Source organism: Protomyctophum parallelum, assembly GCF_964188405.1.
Source record: "Protomyctophum parallelum genome assembly, chromosome: 13".
NCBI classification, from domain to species: Eukaryota; Metazoa; Chordata; class Actinopteri; order Myctophiformes; family Myctophidae; genus Protomyctophum; species Protomyctophum parallelum.
The window spans coordinates 46909503-46937002 of record NC_139708.1 but is presented as its reverse complement, the minus strand read 5'-3'; the positions used below and the strand labels follow the sequence as shown (position 1 = coordinate 46937002).

General features: G+C 46.5%; 3 protein-coding genes across 3 annotated transcripts in view; 2 read left to right on the top strand and 1 right to left on the bottom strand.

The window, feature by feature from the left end:
- LOC310869848 (histone H1-like) overlaps positions 1 to 27500 on the bottom strand; it is a gene marked incomplete at both ends in the record, with an annotated part of 720118 nt that overhangs the window by 390085 nt on the left and 302533 nt on the right. The window lies entirely within an intron of this gene.
- The window catches only part of mei1 (meiotic double-stranded break formation protein 1), a gene marked incomplete at both ends in the record, with an annotated part of 156419 nt that overhangs the window by 46689 nt on the left and 82230 nt on the right, over positions 1 to 27500 (top strand). Inside the window, 4 exons of the mRNA XM_083780392.1 lie at positions 12153 to 12267; positions 13414 to 13530; positions 21953 to 22052; positions 26334 to 26468. Coding sequence (XP_083636518.1) covers positions 12153 to 12267; positions 13414 to 13530; positions 21953 to 22052; positions 26334 to 26468 — 467 coding nt within the window. The remainder of the gene's footprint in view (positions 1 to 12152; positions 12268 to 13413; positions 13531 to 21952; positions 22053 to 26333; positions 26469 to 27500) is intronic.
- On the top strand, positions 2695 to 5166 carry LOC310869581 (von Willebrand factor A domain-containing protein 5A-like; the record flags this gene model as incomplete). The annotated part of the gene is made up of 1 exon (XM_083780393.1): positions 2695 to 5166. One exon carries the CDS (start codon positions 2695 to 2697, stop codon positions 5164 to 5166), a length of 2472 nt encoding a protein of 823 aa, XP_083636519.1.

The window sequence follows — 27500 nt, the reverse complement described above, 5'->3', positions numbered from 1 at the left end:
TTCCCATTTACACAAAGATCCAAGCATTATTTACTAGTTGTCTTTCATCATGAGAGACTCCAACGCCTTGCATATGAGTTAGTGTTTTTATGTACTACGGTTATGTGGGAGCTCCCTAGAAATGTCGTTGTATGCTCAGTGTATGCTTTGTGTGCAATGACAAATAAAAGTCTATATTCTATATTCTATGAGGCAGAATATTTGGCCTTTATCCCAGATATTGTTGCGTCATAATTCCAGACATCCCAGTTACAGTAGGTTCTCATACGAACAGCATGGCTGATTTGGACACTATGGGATGTGGTCTGGTCTCTTGCCAGAAGGAACCGGTTCCCCTGAAAGCCATCGATGTGGAGGTGGAGGTGAGAGACCATGTGGCCACAGTGACCTCCACCCTGCAGTACGAGAACGAGGAGGAGAGCCCCATAGAGGCCGTCTTTGTCTTCCCTCTTCCGGGCGACGCCGCCGTCATTTCAGCGCGAGGATCGGACAGTCCGAGGTCGTGGCCGAGGTGAAGGAGAAACGGGAGGCTCGCGAGGAGTACGACGACGCACTGAGCTCGGGCGAGCAGGCCTTCCTGCTGGAGGAGAGCGAGCAGAGCTGCGACGTGTTCTCCATGAGCGTGGGCAGTCTGCCTCCGGGGGAGAGCGCCTCCATCAGGCTGCAGTACGTCATTGAGCTGGCTGTGGAGGCTGACGACGGGCTGAGATTCTGCCTGCCCGCAGTGCAAAACCCCCGCTACCGACCTCGTGGAAGTGGAGGGAGCGCTCCGCCACAGGTGACCTCTGTTCCAGCTCCACTGGTGCCCTACAGTCTGTCCTTCACTGCCCGAGTGACCTCTCCTCGACCCATCTCTAAAGTAGAGTCCAACTGTTCCCTGGACCCGCTGCAGTACCTCAACACAGAGCAGACTCAGGCCACGGTCCGACTCGACGACGGGCACAAGTTTGACAGAGACGTGGAACTGTTAGTCTATTATAAAGACGCCCACCAGCCCGCTGCCATCGTAGAGGCAGAAATGGATTCCGCCGAGCCTGGCTCTCTGATGGGCGACCCGGTGATCATGTTGAGCCTGTACCCCGAGTTCCCCGAAGCTGTGATGTCATTGCTGAGAGAGCAAGAGGAGCACGGGGAGCAGGGGGAGCAGGGGGAGCAGGAGGAGGGGGATGAGGAGGAGGAGGAGGAGGAGGTTCCCCACCTCTTCATCCTGCTCCTCCTCATCCTCCTCATCCCCCTCCTCCTCCCCATCTACCTGCTCCTCCTCATCCTCATCTACATAGTACCTCATGTACATAGTAGATACATAAATTACATTATGGCATCCACCGCGGCGCTGCAGAGCACGTTCTGCAACGGTTCTCAAGCAAAGTGAGCGGCTGCATGCAGGTTACAGCCGCAGTTACAGTCACGGCGGGCTGGTGCAGGCAGCCCAGGCTATAGACCCATTGCTCCAGGTGATCACCCTCCAGAAGGCTTCTGGATTCTGGACCATAGTTTCAGAGCTGACCACTGTGCTGGGGAAGACTCAGGAGGAGCTGGACAAGTCAAAGCCTCTACCAGTGACCGAGGAAGTTTGGGCCACAGTTTTGGCTCTGATCTGGCTCCATGGCTTCAAGATGGAAGCCCAGGATAAGTGGCAGCTTGTGGCTATGAAGGCAGTGTCCTGGGTTGGTGCTCAGAAGGTGGGCTGCATGACCGAGTGTGTGGAGGCTGGAAATACCTTGTTGGGCTGCAAGGTGCAGACAGAAGACCTGGGGCTCTGAGAGGCTCATCCTACCTCGCTCCTCCTTGCCTATCCACCTGCCGCTATAGGGCAGGTTATTATAGTTGAATTTTGGAAATATTCACACTTTCCCAATACGCACAAGATTGGTATCGGTTTCGGCTGATCATGAGAAAAACCATCGGTGATCAGTATCGGTCCCAAAAAAACCTGATCGGAGCATCCCTACTCAAATCCAAATTGCCTGTTGATTTAGGGTAAAACGCTACAGACGTGAGTTTTATATATTGTGTATGTGTTGGGCTTTTTTGAGGTTTGGGGACTATTGATTGATTCAGCATGAAGACTAAAGCATTCTAAATGCATATACGCATTGGCTTGATCACTGGTACGTCACCCTCTGAGCTGACGTGGAAATGAGCAGACTGTACGACTAAAGTCACAGCCAAATAGTGTATTATACACCGAACGTGGGAATGGTCATGAATGTATCACTATCAAAATATGAGCGTTGTGAATCTGGCCCCTGGATATTAATTCACGCATCTGGGTATAAGAGATGCCCAATGGATATATTCAGTCTCCATACATGGAGATATCGGACACATCTTACTAACTTATCCAATCTGTCTAATATTACAATCTCCATATTTGGCCCGGGCTGACCTAGAGCTCCATATTTGAGAGACATCTAGTGTTGACATCAGGTCAATATAGAACTCCATAAATGGATATAGACGACTGGCACCGTCATCGTGACAAGCATCCAGCCAAGCCCTATATAAAGAGTGTTTTTTCCATTTACACAAAGATACAAGCATTATTTACTAGTTGTCTTTCCTCACGAGAGACTCCAACGCCTTGCATACGAGGCAGAATATTTGGCCTTTAACCCAGATATTGTTGTGATAAATCCAGACACCCCAGTTACAGTAGGTTCTCATACGAACAGCATGGCTGATTTGGACACTATGGGATGTGGTCTGGTCTCTGGCCAGAAGGAACCGGTTCCCCTGAAAGCCATCGATGTGGAGGTGGAGGTGAGAGACCATGTGGCCACAGTGACCTCCACCCTGCAGTACGAGAACGAGGAGGAGAGCCCCATAGAGGCCGTCTTTGTCTTCCCTCTTCCAGGCGACGCCGCCGTCTGTCATTTCAGCGCGAGGATCGGACAGTCCGAGGTCGTGGCCGAGGTGAAGGAGAAACGGGAGGCTCGCGAGGAGTACGACGACGCACTGAGCTCGGGCGAGCAGGCCTTCCTGCTGGAGGAGAGCGAGCAGAGCTGCGACGTGTTCTCCATGAGCATGGGCAGTCTGCCTCCGGGGGAGAGCGCCTCCATCAGGCTGCAGTACGTCATTGAGCTGGCTGTGGAGGCTGACGACGGGCTGAGATTCTGCCTGCCCGCAGTGCTCAACCCCCGCTACCGACCTCGTGGTGGTGGAGGGAGTGCTCCGCCACAGGTGACCTCTGTTCCAGCTCCACTGGTGCCCTACAGTCTGTCCTTCACTGCCCGAGTGACCTCTCCTCGACCCATCTCTAAAGTAGAGTCCAACTGTTCCCTGGACCCGCTGCAGTACCTCAACACAGAGCAGACTCAGGCCACGGTCCGACTCGGCGACGGGCACAAGTTTGACAGAGACGTGGAACTGTTGGTTTATTATAAAGACGCCCACCAGCCCGCCGCCATCGTAGAGGCAGGAATGGATTCCGCCGAGCCTGGCTCTCTCATGGGCGACCCGGTGATCATGTTGAGCCTGTACCCCGAGTTCCCCGAAGCTGTGATGTCATCGCTGGCTTCATGTGGAGAGTTTCTGTTTTTAGTGGATCGTTCTAGCAGCATGCGTAATGCGGGTCGCATCGGCAGTGCCAGGGACACACTGACACTGCTGCTGAAAAGCTTGCCAATGGGCTGCTACTTCAACATCTTTGGCTTTGGAAGTGACTATGACCAGCTCTTTCCTGCGAGTGTGGAGTACAGCCAGACCACCGTGGATGAAGCTTTGGAGGAGGTCAAGACCATGTCTGCTGATCTGGGCAGGACGGAAATCCTAAAGCCTCTCAAACACATCTACGGGCAGCCCTGCATTCTCAATCAGCCCAGACAGCTCTTTGTCTTTACTGACGGTGAGGTGGAGAATACCGAGGAGGTGCTAAAGCTGGTGAGAAGAAACGCAGGTTCTCACAGGTGCTTTACTTTCGGGATCGGGGAGGGGGCCAGCTCTGCTCTCGTCACTGGAATGGCCAAGCAGGGAGGAGGTCACGCCCAGTTCGTCACAGGAGTGGAGAGGTTGCAACCCAAAGTGATGCAGTCCCTTCGCTTTTCCCTGCAGCCAACTGTGGTCAATATTTCTGTTTTGTGGGACCTGCCAAAGGGAGTGTCTGTAACGCCTCTGTCTCCGCCAATCACAACCCTTTTCCACGGCCAACGGTCGCTAATTTATGCCCAGCTCACTGGAAATAATTTGGGGGCTAGTGAAGGCTGTGTGACGGTGAAGTACAGCCTGGCGGGTCAACCTTCTGAGAATAAACTCGGCTTCGGTCTCAAAACTAAGGACACTGGATTGACAGTCCACAGGTTGGGGGCTCGGACCCTGATTCGCTCCCTGGAGTTGGAGCAGAGAGAGCCGGAGGAGCAGGAGGTGAGGGAGCAGGCGTGGGAGCAGGGGGAGGGGGATGAGGGGGATGAGGGGGAGCAGGAGCAGGATGAAGAGGTGAAGAAGAGGGTGGTGGAACTCAGCGTCCAATCAGGCGTAAGCAGTGCCTTCACTGCCTTCATCGCCATCAACAGAGGAAGTGGGGAAGCTGTGCGAGGACCTCTGTTACGCAGAAATGTTCCAGTACCAACAAACATGATGCAACAGTATGAACAAAAAGATGGAGTAGATGGTAAAAATACATTATGGCGTCCACCGCGGCGCCAGAAAGCAGGTTCTAGCAGCAGGCTCAACCGTATGCTGTCTCAAGCGCATGCGTGCAGGTTACAGCCCGACTCCAGCCAGACCACAGTGACCTCCACCCTGCAGTACGAGTCTCAAGCGGAGACGCGCAGGTGCCATAACCCGGTGGTCTACAGCCGCGGTTACAGCCACGGCGGGCTGGTGCAGGCAGCCCAGGCTATAGACCCATTGCTCCAGGTGATCACCCTCCAGAAGGCTTCTGGATTCTGGACCATAGTTCCAGAGCTGACCACTGTGCTGGGGAAGACTCAGGAGGAGCTGGACAAGTCAAAGCCTCTACCAGTGACCGGGGAAGTTTGGGCCACAGTTTTGGCTCTGATCTGGCTCCATGGCTTCAAGATGGAAGCCCAGGATGAGTGGCAGCTTGTGGCTATGAAGGCAGTGTCCTGGGTTGGTGCTCAGAAGGTGGGCTGCATGACCGAGTGTGTGGAGGCTGGAAATACCTTGTTGGGCTGCAAGGTGCAGACAGAAGACCTGGGGCTCTGAGAGGCTCATCCTACCTCGCTCCTCCTTGCCTATCCACCTGCCGCTATAGAGCGTTGCAGTCCCGCCCCCTCGAGAGACCCGGAAAAGAAATCCCCGTTCATTTTCCTCATAGACTTTTCAGAAAGTATTTATTTAAAGACGTTTACGCCGCGGACAAAGCCAACTCTTGTGAGTTGACCACAAACAAAAAAATTCGGGCCAAACAAAGACTTAGAAAGTAGAAAAAACGGCAGGTTTTAACAATTTTTTTGTCGTTTTTCTTCTTCTTCTTCTTTGTAATTACTTGTTTGGTCCAAAATATTGTGTGTTGTCATGATATGTCACGACAAGAGTTGGCTTCGTACGACGCTTAAAAGGTCTTTAAATAAATACGTTTTGAAATGCATTGGGATTCATTTCCTGGGCCTGGCGTCGTCATGAAAGGGGGGCAGGTTATTATAGTTATATAGTAGACGAAAACAAAAAAATGTATAAGCTTAATAAGTAACTGAATATTCATTTTTTAAATGCCTGTTTTGAATAACCCATCATTCAATGATTCATTGTCTTTATGTAATTGGTGTGCCCATACCCGAGGCAGGGTTGGCGAAAGGGCCTTTCTGTGTTGAGTTTGCATGTTCTCCCTGTGTCCCCTAGAGTAGGTACCCTCACATGTTCTCCCCGTGTCCCCTAGGGTAGGTACCCTCACATGTTCTCCCCGTGTCCCCTAGGGTAGGTACCCTCACATGTTCTCCCCGTGTCCCCTAGGCTAGGTACCCTAACATGTTCTCCCCGTGTCCCCTAGGGTAGGTACCCTCACATGTTCTTCCCGTGTCCCCTAGGGTAGGTACCCTCACATGTTCTCCTCGTGTCCCCTAGGCCAGGTACCCTCACATGTTCTCCCCGTGTCCCCTAGGGTATAGTACCGTCACATGTTCTCCCCGTGTCCCCTAGGGTAGGTACCCTCACATGTTCTCTCCGTGTCCCTTAGGCTAGGTACCCTCACATGTTCTCCCCGTGTCCCCTAGGGTAGGTACCCTCACATGTTCTCCCCGTGTCCCCTAGGGTAGGTACCCTCACATGTTCTCCCTGTGTCCCCTAGTGTAGGTACCCTCACATGTTCTCCCCGTGTCCCCTAGTGTAGGTACCCTCACATGTTCTCCCCGTGTCCCCTAGGGTAGGTACCCTCACAAAAAACATGCAGTAATCCTGGTCTCTAAACTGCCCCCCCCTGGCCAGCCGGGGCGCCTGAAGGAGGCGAAAGGAACTGGTTGGAATAACGTTTTCCTTCCACGCGCTACGTCCGGTCGGGGAAACTCCCCCCTGTCAGGTGTAAAAAAGCAGCATGGACTCCTCATGCGTAGAAGGAAGCATGAGGTCAGTCCGCTGCTCCCTCAGGCTGGCAGAGGATTACATTAGATAATCGGCACTGGGTGAAAACATGGGATGCAAAATCGTGGGATAAAAATTATAAAAAATGAAATAGATGAGCATCACATTAGCTTTAGCAGACCGTCGCTAGCTACTTTTCAGGGACCGTAAACAGACGATTATTCCAAGTGAAAAAGAACGAGAGTCTATGGTGGCAATAGCAACAGCGCCCGGGGGTTTTAGTGGCCACAAACTAGTTAACCCATTCTGACCTGAGATCAGATTCATACGAGGTTTCCACTGGACACACACTGGTCTGATTAACCCATTCTGACCTGAGATCAGATTCTAAAAATGTCAGTCGTTCTTCGATTTTGGCCGCCCCATTTCTCTGGTGTAGGAAATGGGCGTACAATTGAGCCTCTCCAGACCGTAATCCGCCGTCAGGCAATTTTGTTTTGCCAACGGCTGATTCAGTCTGGTTTATTAACCAGGCTAGGGGTTCCTCCCGACACTCAGGGACACAGTCCAGTAGATGTTCAAACATAATATTCACTGCAGAGTGAACAAGATGGTGTAACTGCACAAGCCAGAGAAGATGGACATAATGTCATGTCAGAGGCTGTCTCTTGAATTTATGTGGGGATGATGGATTCCTCCTCTGTGCATCGATTCAATAATAGGTGTGCGCTGCAGTGCAGTCACACCAGTTAGTTAGTTTGATCAGGTGTGACAGCTTAAACTGTCCGTCAGCCACACCACATCAATTATGAATACTAGCCCTTACCCGTTGTGAGGTACTGCCGCGGGGGGTACTGCTCCCTGGGTGCGTCTTTGCATTTGTAATTCACTAATAAATTCATAATTAATTAACAATTTGTTAAACTGGAAAAAGGGCTTCGTTAAGACCTCCATATTATTGTGTGAAAAGTGGGAGCGATTGGTGCAGGCAGTGAGGAGCTACGGCAGTCACAGAGACAGACAGACAGACACATAGACATTGACTGAATTATAGTATTATTATATTATATTATTATATTATGATGATTGTTCCTTTTGCTCCTCAGTACTTCTGTCCTGTCTAGGGCGTGCCGTTGCCAGGCAGTGCAGCACATAGATTTCTCTCAAAATATATCTCAAATCTAGAGATGATCCGATCAATGGGCCACCGATCGGTGATTCAATCAGTGGTGTCAGTGGTATCAATCGGATATGAATAGCATTTTGCATCTTTGTGACAGGCCTAAACATTCTCCCCTTCCTCCCCACACACAGGAACAGTTTTGACGTGGGTTTTTCGGAAATATTCAAATCTTCCCATTATGCACAAGATTGGTATCAGCCGATCATGAGAAAAACAATCGGTGTTCGGGATCGGTCCCAAAAAAACCTGATCGGAACATCCCTACTCAAATCCAAATTGCCTGTTGATTTAGGGTAAAACGCTACAGACGTGAGTTTGTAAAGGAACTAATATATTATATTGATCAATCCTTATTTAATATGTATGAGAATTGGTTACTCTTAACTTATTTGTAGCATGGGCAAATGGAAAAAATACAGCAGAAACTGAACCTATTAAATTCAAACAATAGTCATTTGAGTCATCAGACATGCTCAGTTAGCAGGGCCCCCAGAATAACTTTTCAACTGGTAGCAGTACTGTTGCTTTAACTGAGAGCCTACAAATGACATGTGAGACCTTGCAGATCTACAAGTTAACGAGTCACCTTGCCTTGCATAGCAGTTGGTAGATGTTTTGGTACACAACTCTGTACTGTGTGTTGTCTGGGTGTGTGTGTGTGTGTGTTTGGGTGTGTGTGCTTGCATTGCACGCTGTATCCTTGCACACAACCGGAACGAAAACTTACTGTACATGAGGCTGAATTCAGCTGAATTCAAAAACTTGATTAGACAATCGATAATTTCGTCTTGTCCTTGGAAGAAATGTCTCTGAAACAACCAGTGATTTCATTTGATTTAATAACGTTACTTTCACGTATAAATTATAATGAGAAGGAAGTTAATTTGTACGGTTCAACCTCACGAGCGAATGCTATCAAAACTTGGCAAGGATATTATAAAACCTTTGCCGAGGTAAACTAGGAAACAGTGCCCCTCGTGGCCACAGGTGTCCACCAGGCCAGGTCAGGTTGTGGCCGCGGCCGTTGCGGTGTGGCGACGTGGGCAGAGTTCCGTGCGCTGTCTCCGTTGTCCCCCTTTTTTGTCTTTGTTTTCCCCCAATATTATTATTTTAGTAACGTGTTTGTTTTCTGTGTGGCAACCTCGCGGCCGTTGTTTGCGTTCGTTTCCGACGTTCTGTGTGTGTCAATCAGGGCTTGACGCTTAGCATTTTTCCAAGTAGCACGTGTGCGATTAAGTTGAAAAATCTAGTAGCACACAAATTATTTTAGGAGCACGATGAAAAGTTATCAAATAATGTGTTTTCCTTAGGAGGGGCTAGCGCTGATAACATGTATACCGGTATACATAGGAGGGCCTCCTATGTATACCGGTATACATAGCTTTAGTCCCCACACATCTCATGATTTGCCATTGACAATGAAAGGGGAATTCAGGTCAAATGTCCACTAAATCTTGTCCCCACACGTCTCAATATTTGCCATTGGCAATGAACGGATAAATGTGGTCAAAATTCCACTAAATATGACGTAAATTAAACATCAAAACATTAAATAATAATAATAATAAACTTTATTTGTATAGCACCTTTCATACATAAATGCAGCTCAAGGTGCTTCACAGGGCAGGACACAAAAATTAAATACAATAAAACACAAGTAGTTAAAATGATAGAACAATGGCAGAGAACAAAATTTAATATAAGAACATAAAATAAATAAAAACAAATAAAAACACCACATGCAGTCAGGGCAGGGTAGGAACGTGCATAGTAAAACTCAACTAAAAGCAAGGGTGAAGAGGTGAGTCTTGAGTTGAGATTTAAAAATGTCTACAGAGGGTGCGTGTCTGAGCTCGAATGGAAGTTTATTCCAGGCTGTTGGGCCTAGAAGCATAAAGCTGCCTCACCATATTTTTTTGTGCACATTCTTTTAGGCACTTCAAGTAGGCCAGCATTGGAGGACCTGAGGGGGCGGTTAGGGACATATCTAGGTAGGCAGTCACGGAGGTACGGAGGTGCGAGACCATTGAGAGCTTTATAGACAAGTAACAGAATTTTAAAATCAGTCCTAAAAACAACCGGAAGCCAGTGCAGTGATGCCAAAACTGGAGTAATATGTTCTCTCATCTTAGTTCTAGTTAAAACTCTAGCTGCTGCACTGACTGCCATTGACATTGAAAGGAAAATGTCATATGTACGATTGTAGTATTGTACGTCATATGCAAACGAGCAAATCAGCTATTAAACCAATCACATTATTCATGATGATGTATGATGATAAGAGTGTCCCTCACTACCCAGGTGTGATTTTTCTTTAAAGTGATATGAGGTAGGGACGGGCAATATGGCAAAATATTATCAGGATCAATATATTTTCAGCAATTATCAAAATATTGATATTCATCAGGATATAATTTTTATGTTTATTTTTATATAATCTATTTAACCAATTTGTTTTTATGCTGATAGACTATTTGTTTTTTTATGCAGATAGATGGATAGATAGATAGATGGATTAATTCAATTCAATTAAATTATTATCTATATAGCTATCTATCTATGTTGCTCATGGATGCATGGATGGATAGACAGACTATCCGTTTTTATCCTGCTGTTCTATCATGTGATATTCGATGCAGGGCAAGATGCTCGATTGTGAATTAAATTGTAACATTCTCCTTGGCTTTGACTGCTTCAGACAGAACATCTGACACACAGCTACAGTAGACTATTAATTTACTAAGCTGGTAACTTACTCGGCTGCCTACCGTTGCTCGTTAATCAGGTCACACAATGGATGGACCACTGATATTTATCCAGCCAGGTCGGTGATTAATAATATCATTTGTGCTGTGCAACACATGCTTTTGTAAGCGACGCTAAGGATTGTTTTGATCGATAATAATCCGTCATGTGCGTGCGGGCGTGCACTCTTTATTTGTGCGTGGAGCTGTGCACAGTGTTTCTCCCGCGTTTGGTTAAAAGTTGGCGTTCGAACTTTACAAATAAGTTTAGTATTCAACGTGCCGGGGACGCTATCATGCTGCGTTCACTCTGACACTCTGTGTGCTGCCTGCGAGGGAACAACAGACACACAGCACATGAGCACAGAGTGCTAAAAGGGGGAGGGCCGAGGGCGGTGCGGTGGAAGCAAGGGGAACAGATCTTCAAGCTAAAATGCATCGAGCCTCGACACGTTGTAGGCTTGTAGATCTGCTCTTTTTGGTGAACGACACCGCCGTACTACAAATATAAATGTAGGTATAGAACTGAAACTAATAGAATGTGTATTGCGGGATCAGAGCCTTAATTGTCTTTATCACGATTGAACGGTCAAATTCTGTAGTCGCACCAATGCTACAAATTGAATTCTACAACTCGCACGGTACTATTATTAGTAGCATATGCGACTACCTAGTCGCACTGTCGAGCCCTGGTGTCAATCAGTGTTGTTTTTTTGTTTTTTTTAAGATATTTTTTTGCGGCTTACGCCTTTTATTGGTTTTTGAAGGGACAGACAGTAGGCTGACAGGAAACGGGAGAGAGATGGGGGAAGACATGCAGTAAAGGCCGTGTCGGGCTCAGGAGTCGAACCCGCGGCACACTGAGACTGGATTAACAGTCGGGTGCCCAGACGGTTACGCCACCGAACTCATCCTTTTTTATTTAGTCTAGTTTTAGTCGACTAAAAGTCAAGAATTTTTGTCCAAGAAACCGTTAATTTATTTAGTTTTAGTCAACAAAAACTATTGGCATTTTAGTCTAGTTAGTCTGACAATTTAGTCTAGTTTTAGTCTAGTTTTAGTCAGACAATTATTTTAGCCCTTTACTTTTTTATCAGCAGTTATGTTTCCATGATTCCATCTAATCTAAAAAATATTTCACATAGCATTTTCTCTTATCCTTTAGATGAAAAACACAATTGTAAGGAATACGTCCAGAAATGGAACATGTTTTGATTTAATTTGCATATTTATTTGAAACCATAACGAGTCACAGACACATTGATGCTTGCATTTAAAGAAATCTACTGAACTGAGTGATGCAACCCTGTGTGGGGGTCCCTGGGGGGTCCCCAGAACTTCCACATCAACGCGCCCAGGGTGCCAGCCCGGTTCCGGCGAGCTGCCCCGCGTACGTAACGGTTGATAAAGGACAGAGTTACTGTGTGGGGGTCCCCAGGGGGTCCCTCTACTGTACTTTACTGTACTGTCACACCCAAACTCATCATATAAACAGTTAATATGTGTTTGTGTTAGGCTGCGCAACAGTGCACTTGGTTGTGAAAACAAACCAAATGCTATTTTCGTGCTCGGACACAGGGACACAGCCAGCCAGGGACACACTTACTACTTACTACACCGTATACGAGTTGCACCATACGAGTTGCACCACTCTAAAATTAAAAAATGAACACTGAATCTTCTTTCACACGGTTGGATCCTGGACTGGAATAAAAAGCTTGTCCTGACATTGTGTGTTCTCTTCCCAGCTGCTGGTGAGCGGCGAGGAGACGTTGCAGGTGGCCAGCGTTCAGTGCATGGCCTGGATCCTGATCCATTCCCCCTCTCAGTACTGCAGCGCCTTCATACTGGCTGACATACCTGGTGAGTCAGACACGCGCGCGACGCACACACACAATTACAATTTACAATTTAGGCATTTAGCAGACGCTCTTAATCCAGAGCGATTTACATTAACCAAGAACAAAAAAGCATGGGAATACATCACATAAAAAGCATTTATCATGAAACATGCGTAAGCTAAGAAAGTAACAGTGGAATATCTATATAATGAAACTATACATATATAACTATACTATCTATTATAATATTAGAGAACTTGTACCCAACACATGGCAAGAAACCCAAAGCCACAACAGCTACGTCGCTATTGCAACACCCACAACACCATCTTACACACTACACCCACACACACTCACACGGCAGTGACGTCACGGTCACACACTTACCTTCGCAGTGTTCGGGACCTATCTCCTATCGCGCCCAACGCCAACACTCGACACCACCCGCCAAAAAATGATCATTGCAGTGCCACCAAAGATGCCTCCCGTCCACACTCACGGCGGCAATGCATTTGTTTACTACAAACATTATCGCCCGAAACATAGGGACATGCATAAAGACATTGCTGGTCATTGGAGTGGCTGCACCACTCAAAAAATAGTCATCAGGTCTCATAAGTCTCATCTCTCTCTCTGATTGATTGATTTATTGAAATATTTATAAATGTATAACAGTTTGCAGAATTACAGTACATTTCAAGCACAAACTCAATACAAAGACTGTTAACTGTGAGTGGACGACCCAATTAAGCATTACACTTGTTTACAACAGGGTCCACCATGTTCAATTCATCAAAACATTTAGAGACGTACCAATAGACACTTCTATATAGTCAAAGAACAGAACAGGAATTCATCATAAAGGAAGCAAAAAGGGAAAATAAACATATACAGTGAGGGGAAAAGAGGGGGGGCGGTGGGGGGGGGGGGGGATTCAGATTTTACAGAGGCCAGTTTCGAATTGCAGCTGTCCGTAGGTGCCCTTTGAGAGCGGTTTTGAAGGAGTCAAGGGATTCACATGTCTTAATGACTGTTCCACATTCCACATTTTGGTGGCATAGGAGCGAAAATAATTTAGTCCCTTGTTTGTGCCGAATCTGGGTTGTACATGGTTTGTTGCACTCCCTCTCTCTCCCTCTCTCTATGTCTCTCTCCCGGGCCCTCACAGGGTTCCTGTTTGAGCGTGTGTCCAGCACCAGTGAGGTTCTGCTGTGGTCCGTCTACAGCGTTCTGCTGCTTCTACTGGAGGAGCCGCTCTTCTTCTCCCAGTGTCACTCTGTCTACGGTACTGTGTGTGTGTGTGTGTGTGTGTGTGTGTGTGTGTGTGTGTGTGTGTTGTGTGTCCATTTAAATGGACTAAATGGAAACGAAATGAAAACTAAGCTATGATGACTAAAACTAGGACTAAATACAGTATATTGACAGTTTCGTCAACAAATAAAAACTGGACTAAAATGTTAGGAAGGGACTAGTGGACAAGAGATCCAGTATAAGTCATTTTACACTTGGTGGCATGCTGAAAATAGCAGATCTACAAGCTCACAACGCGTAGCGGCACGACGCGATGTGAGCTTGTCTGCTATTTTCAGCAAGTGTAAAAATCAGCCATTATGACGGCATCAAGGCTCGCCAAAATACATTTTAGTCGACTAAATCAACTGTAAATTTAGCCGACTAAAATCTTATGATATTTAGCCGACTAAAAAAAAACTAATCACTATCCAGTATGGCATTTCACAGAGCAGTGCCACCGTGTCAACAGACCCATTGGGAGGAGAGATAGATTTGTTGCTATTTGTGCGTGTGTGCGTGCGTGTCAGTGCGCGTGCGTGTGACGTGTGTGCGTGAGAAAGGTGGATAGAGAGAGAGAGAGAGTGTCATTCAGGCTATGATGACACAACACCGCCTGAATGGAAAAGAGTTTAGAAACCATCCCTTTCTCTGTATGAGAAGGGGGGGGGGGGGATTAAAAAACTTCAGTGCACTGTGCCTACACATGTTGCGACCAAAGGTCGCAACATGTGTAGGCACAATGCAAGGAATAAATGCATTCGCCATGTATCCGAAGGAAGTCTGATCCAATCACTTTTAGATTTCTCCAGTTTAATCCTGAGTTTAAGTTTTGTTGTGTTCAAGATCTGATTTTAGGCATGTTTAAGCCTCCAGGAAAAACGTCTTTGTCCTACTGTCCAGTTGGGATTGTGTTGAAGTCCAGCGCATTTTAGAGCTTTAATGCCGTGAGCCATGAAATGTTGCACAAATCTTGTGGTTGTCTTTTTTGCATTGTTAATATTGTATCTGTGTTGTCCCAGCCTTGTAGCTATTGTTTTACCCGTTTCTCCGACATATTGTAAACCACATTTTTCACATGTGATTAAATAAATGCAGTTGCTGGTTCTGGCTGTTATTTGTTGTTTAATCTCCAACACGCGTTTTGTAGTTCTATTTTTGACTAATTGTTTGGGTTTGAAGTATTCTGGTCCCTGCTTGCTGTGTACTAGATAATCTTTAAGGTTTTTTTTTCTTTCTGTAGGCCGATATAATTTTATAATATTTTAGAAGATCATCCGTTTGGTTCTCAAAATTCCTTTTTATTCTGTTGTTGGCTAGTGTGCTCTGTGTTGAATAACTGGTTATCAGGGCCAATTTAGGGCCTGGATCCCGCACTCTTATTTCTAAGAAGGTTGTCACGGGGCAGCCCGTGCCCTATACACACACACACACTGATTAAGGACATTGCATGCACGCACACACCACACAGACTGTGGGTAGTGGGGCAGACAGGTCCTATCGTTAATGTCAATACTGTTGATGTATGCATTTACAGGATGTACAAATGAAAGGATACACACAGGGAAAACATTCAGTTTATTAACCTGTGTTTATTGTAACCTCAGTATTTGTATGGCCTCTCCAGTGCTGGCACTTTAAGAGGGGGAAGGTGCCAAGTACTGGTGAGGAGCAGGGGTGTTCCACAATGTAATTTATCAAAGTATGTCTATTATCTTGGGAAATTAAGGTAACCCCATATGATGATTAATCTAAAATAGAACATCTAGGTATGGGGTTACTGATTCAGGTTCAGCTGATAACTGGGAGCTTGTAGATAAGCTGGGTATAATTAATTGTTTCTCTGTTGGTGGTAGGATCCTCTCCTATAAAGGGGAGACTGCAGGCAGAGCTAGTGAGTTAGGCTCGGGCAGGCATCATGCTGACACGCCTGTGAGAGAGCTGCCAGGGCCCCTGTCATGGGCATAGCCTAGTGCAGTTTGTTATTTTCCCTTTTTCCTTTGTTGAGCATTAAGTATTTTTGAGTTCTTTATTTTGTATTTTGGCCAGTATTACTTTTGTTGTTTGATTTTTCCGTTTCCGAATATCTGCACTGGAGCTGGAGTTTGGAGCAATAAAAACCATCAAAAAGCATCGCTGACTGTTTTTGGAGCCTTGGCCCTCGGGCAACTTTACATGTGGTGGCAGCGGAAAGTAACAACAGTTCAGGATGCCTCCAAAACCACATCTGCGGAACCATCAACAGCAAGTATCGTTCGATGAGGAGGAAGAAGGGGGTGCCACAGGAGGAGAGATGGAAGAACAAATCCACACCGGGGTGAGCACTACCTCGGCCCAAGAGGAAACTTTCTCAAATCTGGCTAAGATGTTTGAGACCTACATGCAGTCTCAGATGGAGAAAGAGAGGAGGCAAGACAAGGAGAGGGAGCGACAGGAGCGGAAGCTTGACGTACTCACTCAGCAGATGACCCAACTCCAATCGGACATGGAGGCGGCCAGTGCACATCCGAGGGAGCAACCAGCGACGGGAGCGCCACCTACAGGACCAGGGACGGCATCGGGCGTGGCAAGGCCTTCGGTGGCATCTGCACCAGCACAACCACCGCCGGCGCCAATACCTATGGGAGACCCGAGGCTGGTGAGGTTGGAAGACTCTGATGATATTGAACATTTTCTGACGACATTTGAGAGGTTAGCAGTGGTTTACCAATGGCCACGACAGCAGTGGGCCATCCGGCTGATCCCCTTGCTGACCGGGAAAGCAAGAAGTGCGTTTGTAGCGATGGATCCGGCCTACACGCAAGACTACGACCGACTGAAAGAGGCAGTGTTGAAGAAGTACGAGGTGAACAGAGATTCTTACCGCCAACGCTTCCGTAGCCTTGATGTGCCGCCAGGCGAGTCACCTCACGAGCTATATACACGCCTCAAAGACCTATTCAGCAAGTGGATGAACTACTCGTCTGCCTCCAACGATGACATCAGAGAGATGGTGGTCCTAGAACAGTACCTCAGGGTCCTCCACACAGACGTGAAGATCTGGGTCAAGGAACGGGACCCTAAGACGGCAGAAGAGGCTGCAACACTCGTCGACACCTACGTGTCGGCACACAATGGTCCGGGGTCCGACTCCTACCATTACTCCGGACAGCGCCAGGCGAGGGGTAAGTCTGAGGGTTGGTTCAAGGGGGGTAGTCCTCAGAATAGCTCTCATACCCAGCCTAAGTCAGGCAGACCAGTGGTTCAGGAGCACAGTGACACAAGGTATCAGCCAGGGTCTAAGTCACAGATTGTGTGTTATAATTGTGGTGAGGTAGGCCATACACGCCCTGTTTGTCCCCTCAAAAAGCACAATTCCACCAGCCTTTGCTATGTCCCTAGACCCGAGTTCACTGTACACCTTGAAGAGCAGCCAGACTCCCCTTTGGCCACTGTTAAGCTAAATGGCAAGCCATACACTGCCCTCTTAGACACAGGATGTTCACAGTCGCTAGTTCAGTCTCACCTTGTTCTAAGAGAAATGTGGAATGAGAGTGACTCAGTTTCAGTCATTTGTGTCCATGGCCATCAAGAACTGAGCCCAACTGCAGACATTTACCTTGAGGTTAAAGGTCAGGTGTACCTCATGAAAGTTGGGGTTGTCCCAGAATTGCCCTACCCCATCCTGCTAGGTACAGATTTACCAATCCTGTATGACCTCATTCATGAAAGCAGGGAAAGGTTTTGTGGTGTGGTGACACGTGCCAGAGCCAGGCAGGCTCCATTTCCGGAGGTACAACCACACATTGCCTCTGTAAACCAGCAGGCAGGGCCACCTGTTACAATTGAGACAGGGCCAGTTATGTCACTCCTACCTATCACACCCGACACGCAGGCAGACACATTGAAGTTAATGCCATTTCATGGGGAGGTAGTAGGGGAGCCTAAAGTTACACAGGAGGACAGATTGGAAAGGCGCAGACAGCAAGTGGGGGGTCTTATGCCACAGTTCACAGAGCAGGCAGAGCCAGAAGTTCCAGCTCCAGAACTGCAGGTAGACTTGTTACCATGTGATCTTGCCAAGTGTCAGCGTGAAGACTCCACCCTTGTTAACTGTTTTAAAGAGACAGAGAAGGACCACTCAAGCAGTCTACCCCAACAGGAGAGCTATATGATAGAAAACGACCTTCTGTATAGACTCAGTGAGGAGGGCAGACAGCTAGTACTCCCCAAAACCTGTAGAGAGGAGGTTCTGAGGGTGGGTCACACAATCCCTTGGGCAGGTCACCTGGGCTTTATGAAAACCCTGCAGCGCATTTCAAAAAGGTTTTGTTGGCCAGGGATGTATAGCCAGGTTAAAGACTATTGTAAAACCTGTCCAGAATGCCAGCTAACAGCAGGGAAAGCTACAGCCCCTGTACCGCTAATTCCACTTCCTGTCATTGGTACTCCATTTGAGAGAATAGGAGTAGATGTAGTGGGGCCCCTGGAAAGGAGCAAAGCAGGAAACAGATTCATTCTGGTTATCAGTGACTATGCCACCAGATACCCTGAAGCTATCCCCATGAGAGAGGTGACGGCTAGGCAGGTAGCATCAGTTTTACTGAAGTTTTTCTCTCAGGTCGGTATACCTAGGGAGGTGTTAACAGATCAGGGCCGAAACTTCATGAGCCGTACGCTCGCACAGGCCTATCAGCTGTTAGGGATTAAGAGAGTAAGGACTACCCCCTACCACCCTCAGACTGACGGGCTAGTAGAGCGTTTCAACAAGACTTTGAAAGACATGCTCAAGAAGTTTGTGTCAGAGACTGGGAAAGACTGGGACAAATGGCTGCCATATATTCTGTTTGCTTACCGCGAGGTCCCTCAGGCCTCGACGGGCTTTTCACCGTTTGAGCTGCTTTATGCCCACCAGGTCAGAGGTCCTCTGGATGTTCTCCGTGAGACTTGGGAAGGCCCAGCTAAAGCACAGGACATGAACATCGTTTCCTACGTCCTGAACATGAGAGAACAGCTCATGAGGTCCACTACAATCGCCAGAGAACATCTACTCCAAGCCCAGGCAAAGCAGAAAGAGTGGTATGACCGGTCAGCCAGGCAGAGAAGTCTCCAGCCGGGGGAAGACGTCTTGTTGCTGTTGCCGACATCAGAGCATAAGCTGTTGGCAAAGTGGCAGGGTCCCTACAAGGTCAAGCAGAAGATGGGTCCGGTGACATACCAGATCCACATACCTGAACGCAGACAGCCATTACAGACTTTTCATATCAACATGCTCAAGAAATGGAATCCTCGTCCCATCCCACCGCCACCAGCTATCCACTCTCTGTATGTCAAGGCTGTGAGGGAGGAAGAGGAGACACCAGAGCAGTACCTACCAGTGGCAGAGGGTGAGCCACCACTGGAGATGAGCCACTTGGAGGCGGAGAAGAGGAAGGAGCTTCTTCAGATCCTGCCCAGACACCTGTTTGGGTTAACTCCAGGCCGCACCGACGTCACCCATCACCATGTCACCTTAAAAGACCCAAAGCCCCTTCGCCAGCCTGTCTACAGGGTTCCAGAACGCCTGCTACCGGTCCTGAAGAAGGAGATCGAGGCGATGAAGGATATGGGTGTCATCGAGCCATCGTCCAGTGAGTGGAGCAGCCCTATCATCTTGGTTCCCAAGAAAGATGGAACTCTGAGGTTCTGTCTGGACTTCAGGAAGGTGAACAATGTCACTAAGAGAGACTTGTATCCTATGCCAAGAATTGACGACCTGTTGGAGAGGGTGGGCAGTTCACACTACATTACGACCCTGGACCTGTGTAAGGGTTACTGGCAGGTCCCCCTCAGCCCAGAGAGCAAAGAGTGCACAGCGTTTAGGACACCGTTTGGACATTTCCAGTTCACGGTCCTGCCCTTTGGTCTCAATGGAGCGCCTGCAACTTTCCAGAGGTTGATGGACAGAGTTCTGGCAGGCACCGAGGCCTTTGCATCTTCATATATTGATGATGTGGTGGTGTACAGCAGGTCCTGGGACGAACATCTGGCCCATCTACAGGAGGTGTTGCAGAGACTCAAGGGGGCGGGCCTGACCATCCGTCCTGACAAGTGCTCCCTTGCCAAACAAGAGACTGAGTACCTGGGGTATGTGCTGGGTAATGGGGTCATTCGTCCACAAGTGGGGAAGCTTGAGGCAGTCAGGTTGGCTGAGAGACCCACCACCAAGTCTCAGGTCAAGTCATTCATGGGCCTGATAGGATGGTATGGACGTTTCATCCCCCGGTTATCCACCATCTCAGCTCCCCTCACTGATCTCACCAAAAAGAACTTGCCCAACAAGGTGAGATGGACAGAGAGCTGTGAGATGGCCTTCAACACCCTGAAAGACTTTTTGTGCAGAGAGCCCATTCTGAAAAGCCCTGACTTCGAACAGCCGTTCGTGGTCCAGACGGATGCATCAGACGTGGGGATAGGAGCAGCGTTACTGCAAGCGGAGGCCGGTAACCTTCATCCCATCGTCTACATCAGCAGGAAACTCCTGAAGCATGAGCGACCATATTCGGTGGTGGAAAAGGAGTGCCTTGCCATAAAATGGGCACTTGACTCCCTGAAGTATTATCTTCTGGGGAGGGAGTTCACCTTGGAGACAGACCACCGGGCGTTGATCTGGTTGCAAAACATGAAAGACACCAACTCCCGAATCACGAGGTGGTTCCTGGCTATGCAGCCGTATGACTTTGTGGTTCAGTACAGGAAGGGGTCCGAGAACTGCACGGCTGACTTCCTGTCGAGGACGCCACAGGGGCCGTCATCTGAAGGGGGGGGAAATGTCACGGGGCAGCCCGTGCCCTATACACACACACACACTGATTAAGGACATTGCATGCACGCACACACCACACAGACTGTGGGTAGTGGGGCAGACAGGTCCTATCGTTAATGTCAATACTGTTGATGTATGCATTTACAGGATGTACAAATGAAAGGATACACACAGGGAAAACATTCAGTTTATTAACCTGTGTTTATTGTAACCTCAGTATTTGTATGGCCTCTCCAGTGCTGGCACTTTAAGAGGGGGAAGGTGCCAAGTACTGGTGAGGAGCAGGGGTGTTCCACAATGTAATTTATCAAAGTATGTCTATTATCTTGGGAAATTAAGGTAACCCCATATGATGATTAATCTAAAATAGAACATCTAGGTATGGGGTTACTGATTCAGGTTCAGCTGATAACTGGGAGCTTGTAGATAAGCTGGGTATAATTAATTGTTTCTCTGTTGGTGGTAGGATCCTCTCCTATAAAGGGGAGACTGCAGGCAGAGCTAGTGAGTTAGGCTCGGGCAGGCATCATGCTGACACGCCTGTGAGAGAGCTGCCAGGGCCCCTGTCATGGGCATAGCCTAGTGCAGTTTGTTATTTTCCCTTTTTCCTTTGTTGAGCATTAAGTATTTTTGAGTTCTTTATTTTGTATTTTGGCCAGTATTACTTTTGTTGTTTGATTTTTCCGTTTCCGAATATCTGCACTGGAGCTGGAGTTTGGAGCAATAAAAACCATCAAAAAGCATCGCTGACTGTTTTTGGAGCCTTGGCCCTCGGGCAACTTTACAAAGGTATTTTGAGCTTTCCGGAGGAATGTCCTAGTGTATCCTCTTAGTCTGAGAGCATTAAATATGCTGTATGAGTGGGGGGGGGTGGGTGGGTGGGGGGGGGGGTTAGAGGGGGGCATTGTGCTTGTGTGTGTGTGTGTGTGTGTGTGTGTGTGTGTGTGTGTGTGTGCATGTGTGCATGTGTGCGTGCGCGCGTGTGTGAGAAAGACGCCACAGACCCCACAGCCTAGAAATAAATCATATACTGTCATGACAGTTTGAAAGTCCTATGAAAAAGGGCTCCATATTCAACAAGAACCCAAAGTGAAGTATTCTTAGTATGGAGAAAATGGTGCCATTTTATCATGATTATTGGTGAGGACCCAGTATATGAAGATAGGTTGCAACACTCAGTTCACACGGGTGTGATTTTTTTTTTTTATTATTCACACTTTATGCATGCGTGTTTGAATGGGGCTGCATTTTTGTGTGCATCTATGCAGGCATGATCCTCATAACCTCATAACCATAACTATTCATAACGGCCTTTATCCCATTCTGAACGGGAACCCATTTTGGTGTCAGCATCATGTTATGCTTTAGCTATTGAAAAATAGCAGATCTACAAGCACCGAGTGGTGCGCTACGAGCTTGTAGGTCTGCTATTTTTGAAAAATCGAAGAGCGACTGACATTTTTTAGAATCTGATCTCAGGTCAGAATGGGTTAATCAGACCAGTGTGTGTCCAGTGGAAACCTCGTATGAATCTGATCTCAGGTCAGAATGGGTTCAATGATAGAGCATCTATTTATGTGTGTCCATGTGTGTTTACTGCGCGCGTGTTTGTGTGTGTGTGCGTGTGCATCAGGTATTGAGTCTCTGGTGCGCAGTCTGAAGGTGACTCTGAGGCTGACCAACCTGGAGGTCCAGAGGGAAGGCCTGCTGCTTCTCACTGAGATCCTGGAGAGGTACAGTACAGTACAGTACAGTACAGTACAGTACAGTACAGTACAGTACAGTACAGTACAGTACAGTACAGTACAGTACAGTACAGCATGGTCTGTCTGTCTCGTCTCTGTCAACTAGTACACAGTGTAAAGTCCACAGAAGAATATTAAAGCACCAAAAGTAGAAAGTACTCATTGTTGCAGAATTAATGTCCCGTTTCACAAGTTTTCAAATGTATAAAACGTCTTTTGAAAATAGCAGATCTACAAGCTACTTGTAGATTGGCTATTTTCAAATGGCCGAATTAACATGAACGAAGAGCGAAGCGTACGGTGGCCTTTAGAGTCCCGCTCAAAAATTAAAAAAGGAAAAGAATTCTGAATATTCGTCTCTCGCCTGATATCATTGAAGATGCGCTAGGATGTGTGGACACGTCATTGCAACCTGTCGGTTTGATTCTCTAGGACTTGGGGACACGTCGGATGGACGGAACCGGTTAACCCATTCTGACCTGAGATCAGATTCATACGAGGTTTCTGCCGGACAAACACTGGGTCTGATTAACCCATTCTGACCTGAGATCAGATTCTAAAAATGTCAGTCGTTCTTCGATTTTTTTCAAAAATAGCAGACCTACAAGCTCGTATCGCGCCACTCGGTGGCGCGATACGAGCTTGTAGATCTGCTATTTTTAAATAGCTAAAGCATAACATGATGCTGACACCAAAATGGGTGCCCGGTCAGAATGGGTTAATTAGATTTGAATTAATTGTCGGTTCGGCTTGGAGATAAGAATATATTACAACTACTAGGCACTAAAAAAAAAGAAACACTCATAATTCTGCAAGGGTTGACACAATTTTAATGAAATAGTTTTCACCGGTCACATGACAAGGATATACAGTGGGATAAGAGACTGTAAATGTATCCTTTACCTGCAGTGAAACACTACCAAAATAAATAATAATTGTGAAAGTTTGTTGGCAAAGTGCTGGTACAAGCTCAAATTGTGTGGGCATGCAAGGCAAGGCAAGGCAATTTTATTTATGTAGCACCTTTCATACACAAGGCAATTCAAAGTGCTTTAGAGAATAAAACAACAGTGCACTTTAAAATGAATACAGATTATAATAGATACAATTAAAATAAGATATAAGAGCATATAAATTACAACAAATACCACCTTTGATAGACACAGAAAACACAGCTAATTTAAAGTCCAGGCAAGACCTAGCTGTAATCGAGGTAATCGTGCCCAATTCCACTATTCAAGTAATGTAATTGCATGTACAGTACAATGCTTGCATGGGAGAACATAAGCATTGATTTGCCATTTGCATTCACGTGTTTCTATGTGACTGTGGAAGAGAAGTCATTGTCTCCACCAGGCCGAAGGCATGGGGAGAGAGTATGTTTTGCACTTCGTCCGTCCGTATGTGTGTGTGTGTGTGTGTGTGTGTGTGTGTGTGTGTGTGTGTGTGTGTGTGTGTGTGTGTGTGTGTGTGTGTGTGTGTGTGCGTCCGTCCGTTATCAGCTAATCTCCGGCACTGTTAACATGGTCGATGCCACATTTTGCACACACACTCCCCGGATGCCAACGATGAACCTTTGCCCCACATTTTCCAGAACGGCCTGTTATAGCGCCACCAAGGAGGCCGACACATTTTTGGATATTACTCCACCAGATTCTGTCGAAGAATCGCGCAAATCGTTACACAGTATCTCTATAGCAGGGGTGCCCACACTTTTTTGACTTGAGGTCTACTTTTAAAATTGCCAGCTCAAGGTGATCTACCGACCAAAAAAATATTATCCCATTGCTTAAAATACTCAAAATAAATAATATCAATTATATCAGTTTCAGTTACCCCACATTGCAAAGAAGAGATTTTTTGTTAAAGTTACTCTTTGTAATAACGTCAATCAATTTCAATTTGTAATAACATATATTGCTCATAAAATGTTACAAATATTAAAAGTATCACACATAAAAAGCATACACAATCACATGAAGGAATAATGCACCACTCAACTCAACCAGAGCAGAACTCCCACCACAGGACTCTGGCAATCAATTAATACAGTTGCAACCACTATATTAATGGGAAGTATTTCATACAATTTAAGTTAAAAAAATCTGAACTATCCCTTTAATCAGATGACTGCTTGCAGCCTTGCACTGAATGGAGTCCGTCAACGCTGCGTAATCCGGACAGTCACTGCTGACAGCTAGTCTTAAACAGACCTCCAAATGATCGTCCGTCAACGTGGAACGATATTTGGACTTAATTATCTTCATGTGGGAAAACGCTGATTCAAATAAATATGTGGAGCCAAATAACGCTGTGAGCGAGACTGCACAAGTCCTGATTTTTGGATACTTTTCCTCCACGAGTAAGTTCCAAAACTCTCCATCGCGGGCGCGCAACTTTAACTGTATGTCAGCCTGCAGCGCCATGATCTCCTTCTCCAACGCAGAAGAGTTCATGTTAAAAAGTGTTGCTATTTTCGAGGCAATGGAATCAACATCAGCTTCTGAATGGGAAGCACATGAATGTATAGCGATGGGCTCGAGTAAGGCAAACGCAGTTGGATTTGCAATGTGACATCGTGAAAAAATAATCTTATTCCCACTCTGCATGGAAGTGATATGTTTTAGGCTTCTTTGCCGCGCGCATCTTGCTATAATGAACAATGATGGATAGATATCCTTTTAATTTGTTTGTTTGTTCCCCACACTTGAAAACAAGGCACTGCATTGTGGGGGGTTTTAAAGCTGCCGCCGCGCCGCCGCCTGCCCGAGGCGAGGATTTTTTTATTTATTTTTTCATGGCAGGGCCAAGCGGTCTACCTGCGCAGCGCTTGCGATCGACTGGTCGACCGCGATCGACGTAATGGGCACCCCTGCTCTATAGTCATGTGTTCAAGACGGATCTGTCCGATATTTCATATTCCATCAAAATTGGCTAACATTGGCTTTCAAAGTTTGCAGGATTGGCCCGTTTTTTTTAACAAAAACCCTCAAATCATGAACGCAGCGTGCAATTTATGTGAAATCCTTCACAGGCTTGCCTACTAGGCTGAGGAATATATCCCACCCTTTTCACATTGGCCTGTTATAGCGCCACCAACAGGTGGATTTGTGCAATACACATTTTTGGAACAAAATGCCTCAAATCATCCAATTGCCATTGATGGTGTAAGAACAAATGGCACCCTTTTGACATTGGCCTATTATAGCGCCACCAGGAGGCCACAACCTGAGTGGCACTTTATCTAGTTTCTATATGAGTTGCGTGCATGTCTTTGCATATACACACACACACACACACACACACACACACACACACACACACACACGTTAGTTTGTTTGTGTGTGTGTGTGTGTGTTGGGCTCTAGGCTGCCATATTTGGCTGTTGTGGCAACACCAAACTACGCCAGAGCAACTGTGGAGGTTATGTCATTGCTGGTCTTTTTTGCGGCACAAATATGTGGGCTTTGGAATTCTCCCAAATGTAATAATAGATATACTGTAGGTCACCGCTGTTTGCTTTTGTGTCCCTGATATGAGAGAACATGTAGCGTTCTACTGCACTACATCTCAGAAAACGTTTAGTTATACTACTAGTTACTTTGGAGATTTTAATTTTGATTAGAAAATGTACATTAACGCATTCTGAACGGGAACCCATTTTGGTGTTAGCATGGTGTTATGCTTTAGCTATTGAAAAATAGCAGATCTACAAGCTCATAGCGCGCCACTCAGTGGCGCGCTATGAGCTTGTAGGTCTGCTATTTTTGAAAAATCGAAGAACGACTGACATTTTTTTAGAATCTGATCTCAGGTCAGAATGGGTTAATCAGACCAGTGTGTGTCCAGTGGAAACCTCGTATGAATATGATCTCAGGTCAGAATGGGTTAATAACAACTTCAGCCTGATAAAATAGCCCACAATTAAAAAAAAAAAGGCATTTGAAAAAAGCTCACAATGCGTCGATCGGCTGTTTTTTGAACCCATTTTGAACTTGTGTAATGGGACATTCTGCAATATGAGTATACTTACTAGTACTTTAAGTACATTTTGATGCCGATAGATACTTTTGTACTTTTACTTGAGTACATTTTAAAATACGGGACTTCTACTTGTCACAGAGTACATCTATATTAATTAAAGTAAAACTAAGTAAAACATTTGAGTACCTTTTCCTCCAATGGTACTGTGCATCTCTGTGAATGACTGTATTCTGTATTCTGTGTGCGTGCGTGCGTTGCGTGTGTGTGTGTGTTCCCATCCTCCAGGCAGCCCCCGGGGGTGCGCTTGTTTCCCAGCGGTCCGGGCTTCGTGGCCGTCTTGGAGACGGTGGGAAGAGGCGTGTCCTCCTCCTCTCTGCTGGTGGCCACGCAAGCAGTCCGTGCTGCCACCGCCCTCCTCAGGTGACCACAACATACAAAACAAACACACACACACACAGCAGCCTGTGCTGCCACCGCCCTCCTCAGGTGACCACAACATACAAAACAAACACACACACAGCAGCCCGTGCTGCCACCGCCCTCCTCAGGTGACCACAACATACAAAACAAACACACACACACACACACACACACACACAGCAGTCCGTGCTGCCACCGCCCTCCTCAGGTGACCACAACATACAAAACAAAAACACACACACACACACACGATGAACCTATACTCCCATAATATAGAAAGGTTCTTCTTTTTGTAAAATTAGTTTTTTGGCTTTTCTGCATTTTTATTGACAGTCACAAGTAGGGCATTAACCCATTCTGACCTGACATCAGATTCTAAAAATGTCTGTTTGAAAATGACAGTTTTCTGAAAAAGCTATGTTTCTATGTCAGTCATTCTTCGATTTTTCAAAAATAGCAGACCTACAAGCTCGTAGTACAGTACAGTACAGTAACAATTTACAATTACAATTTAGGCATTTAGCAGACGTTCTTAATCCAGAGCGACTTACATTAAGCAAGAACAAAAAAGCATGGGAATACATCACATAAAAAGCATTTATCATGAAACATGCGTAAGCTAAGAAAGTAACAGTGGAATATCTATATAATGAAACTATACATATAAACTATACATATATACCATACTATGCTATACATATGTACTATGACGTGCTATGACTATATACAATGCAATTATAGTGCTGTCTACATAACATGCTATAAGTCTGTATCAAATGCTATCTAAGTCTACAGAAATGCTATCTAAGGGGTTGGGGTAAGTGCTATGGGCCATGATGGAGTCTGAAAAGGTGGGTTTTCAGACTACGGCGGAAGATTGGGAGTGATGCTGCAGTTCCTGCAATGGGAAGTGCATTCCACAGTTTTGGAGCCAGAAGGGAGAAGAGTTTGGGACGTGTGGAGCGTTGTCCCGGCGTTTTTAGTGAGGGTACTTCCAGCTTCCCTGCGTTGGCTGATCTGAGTGCGCGGGAG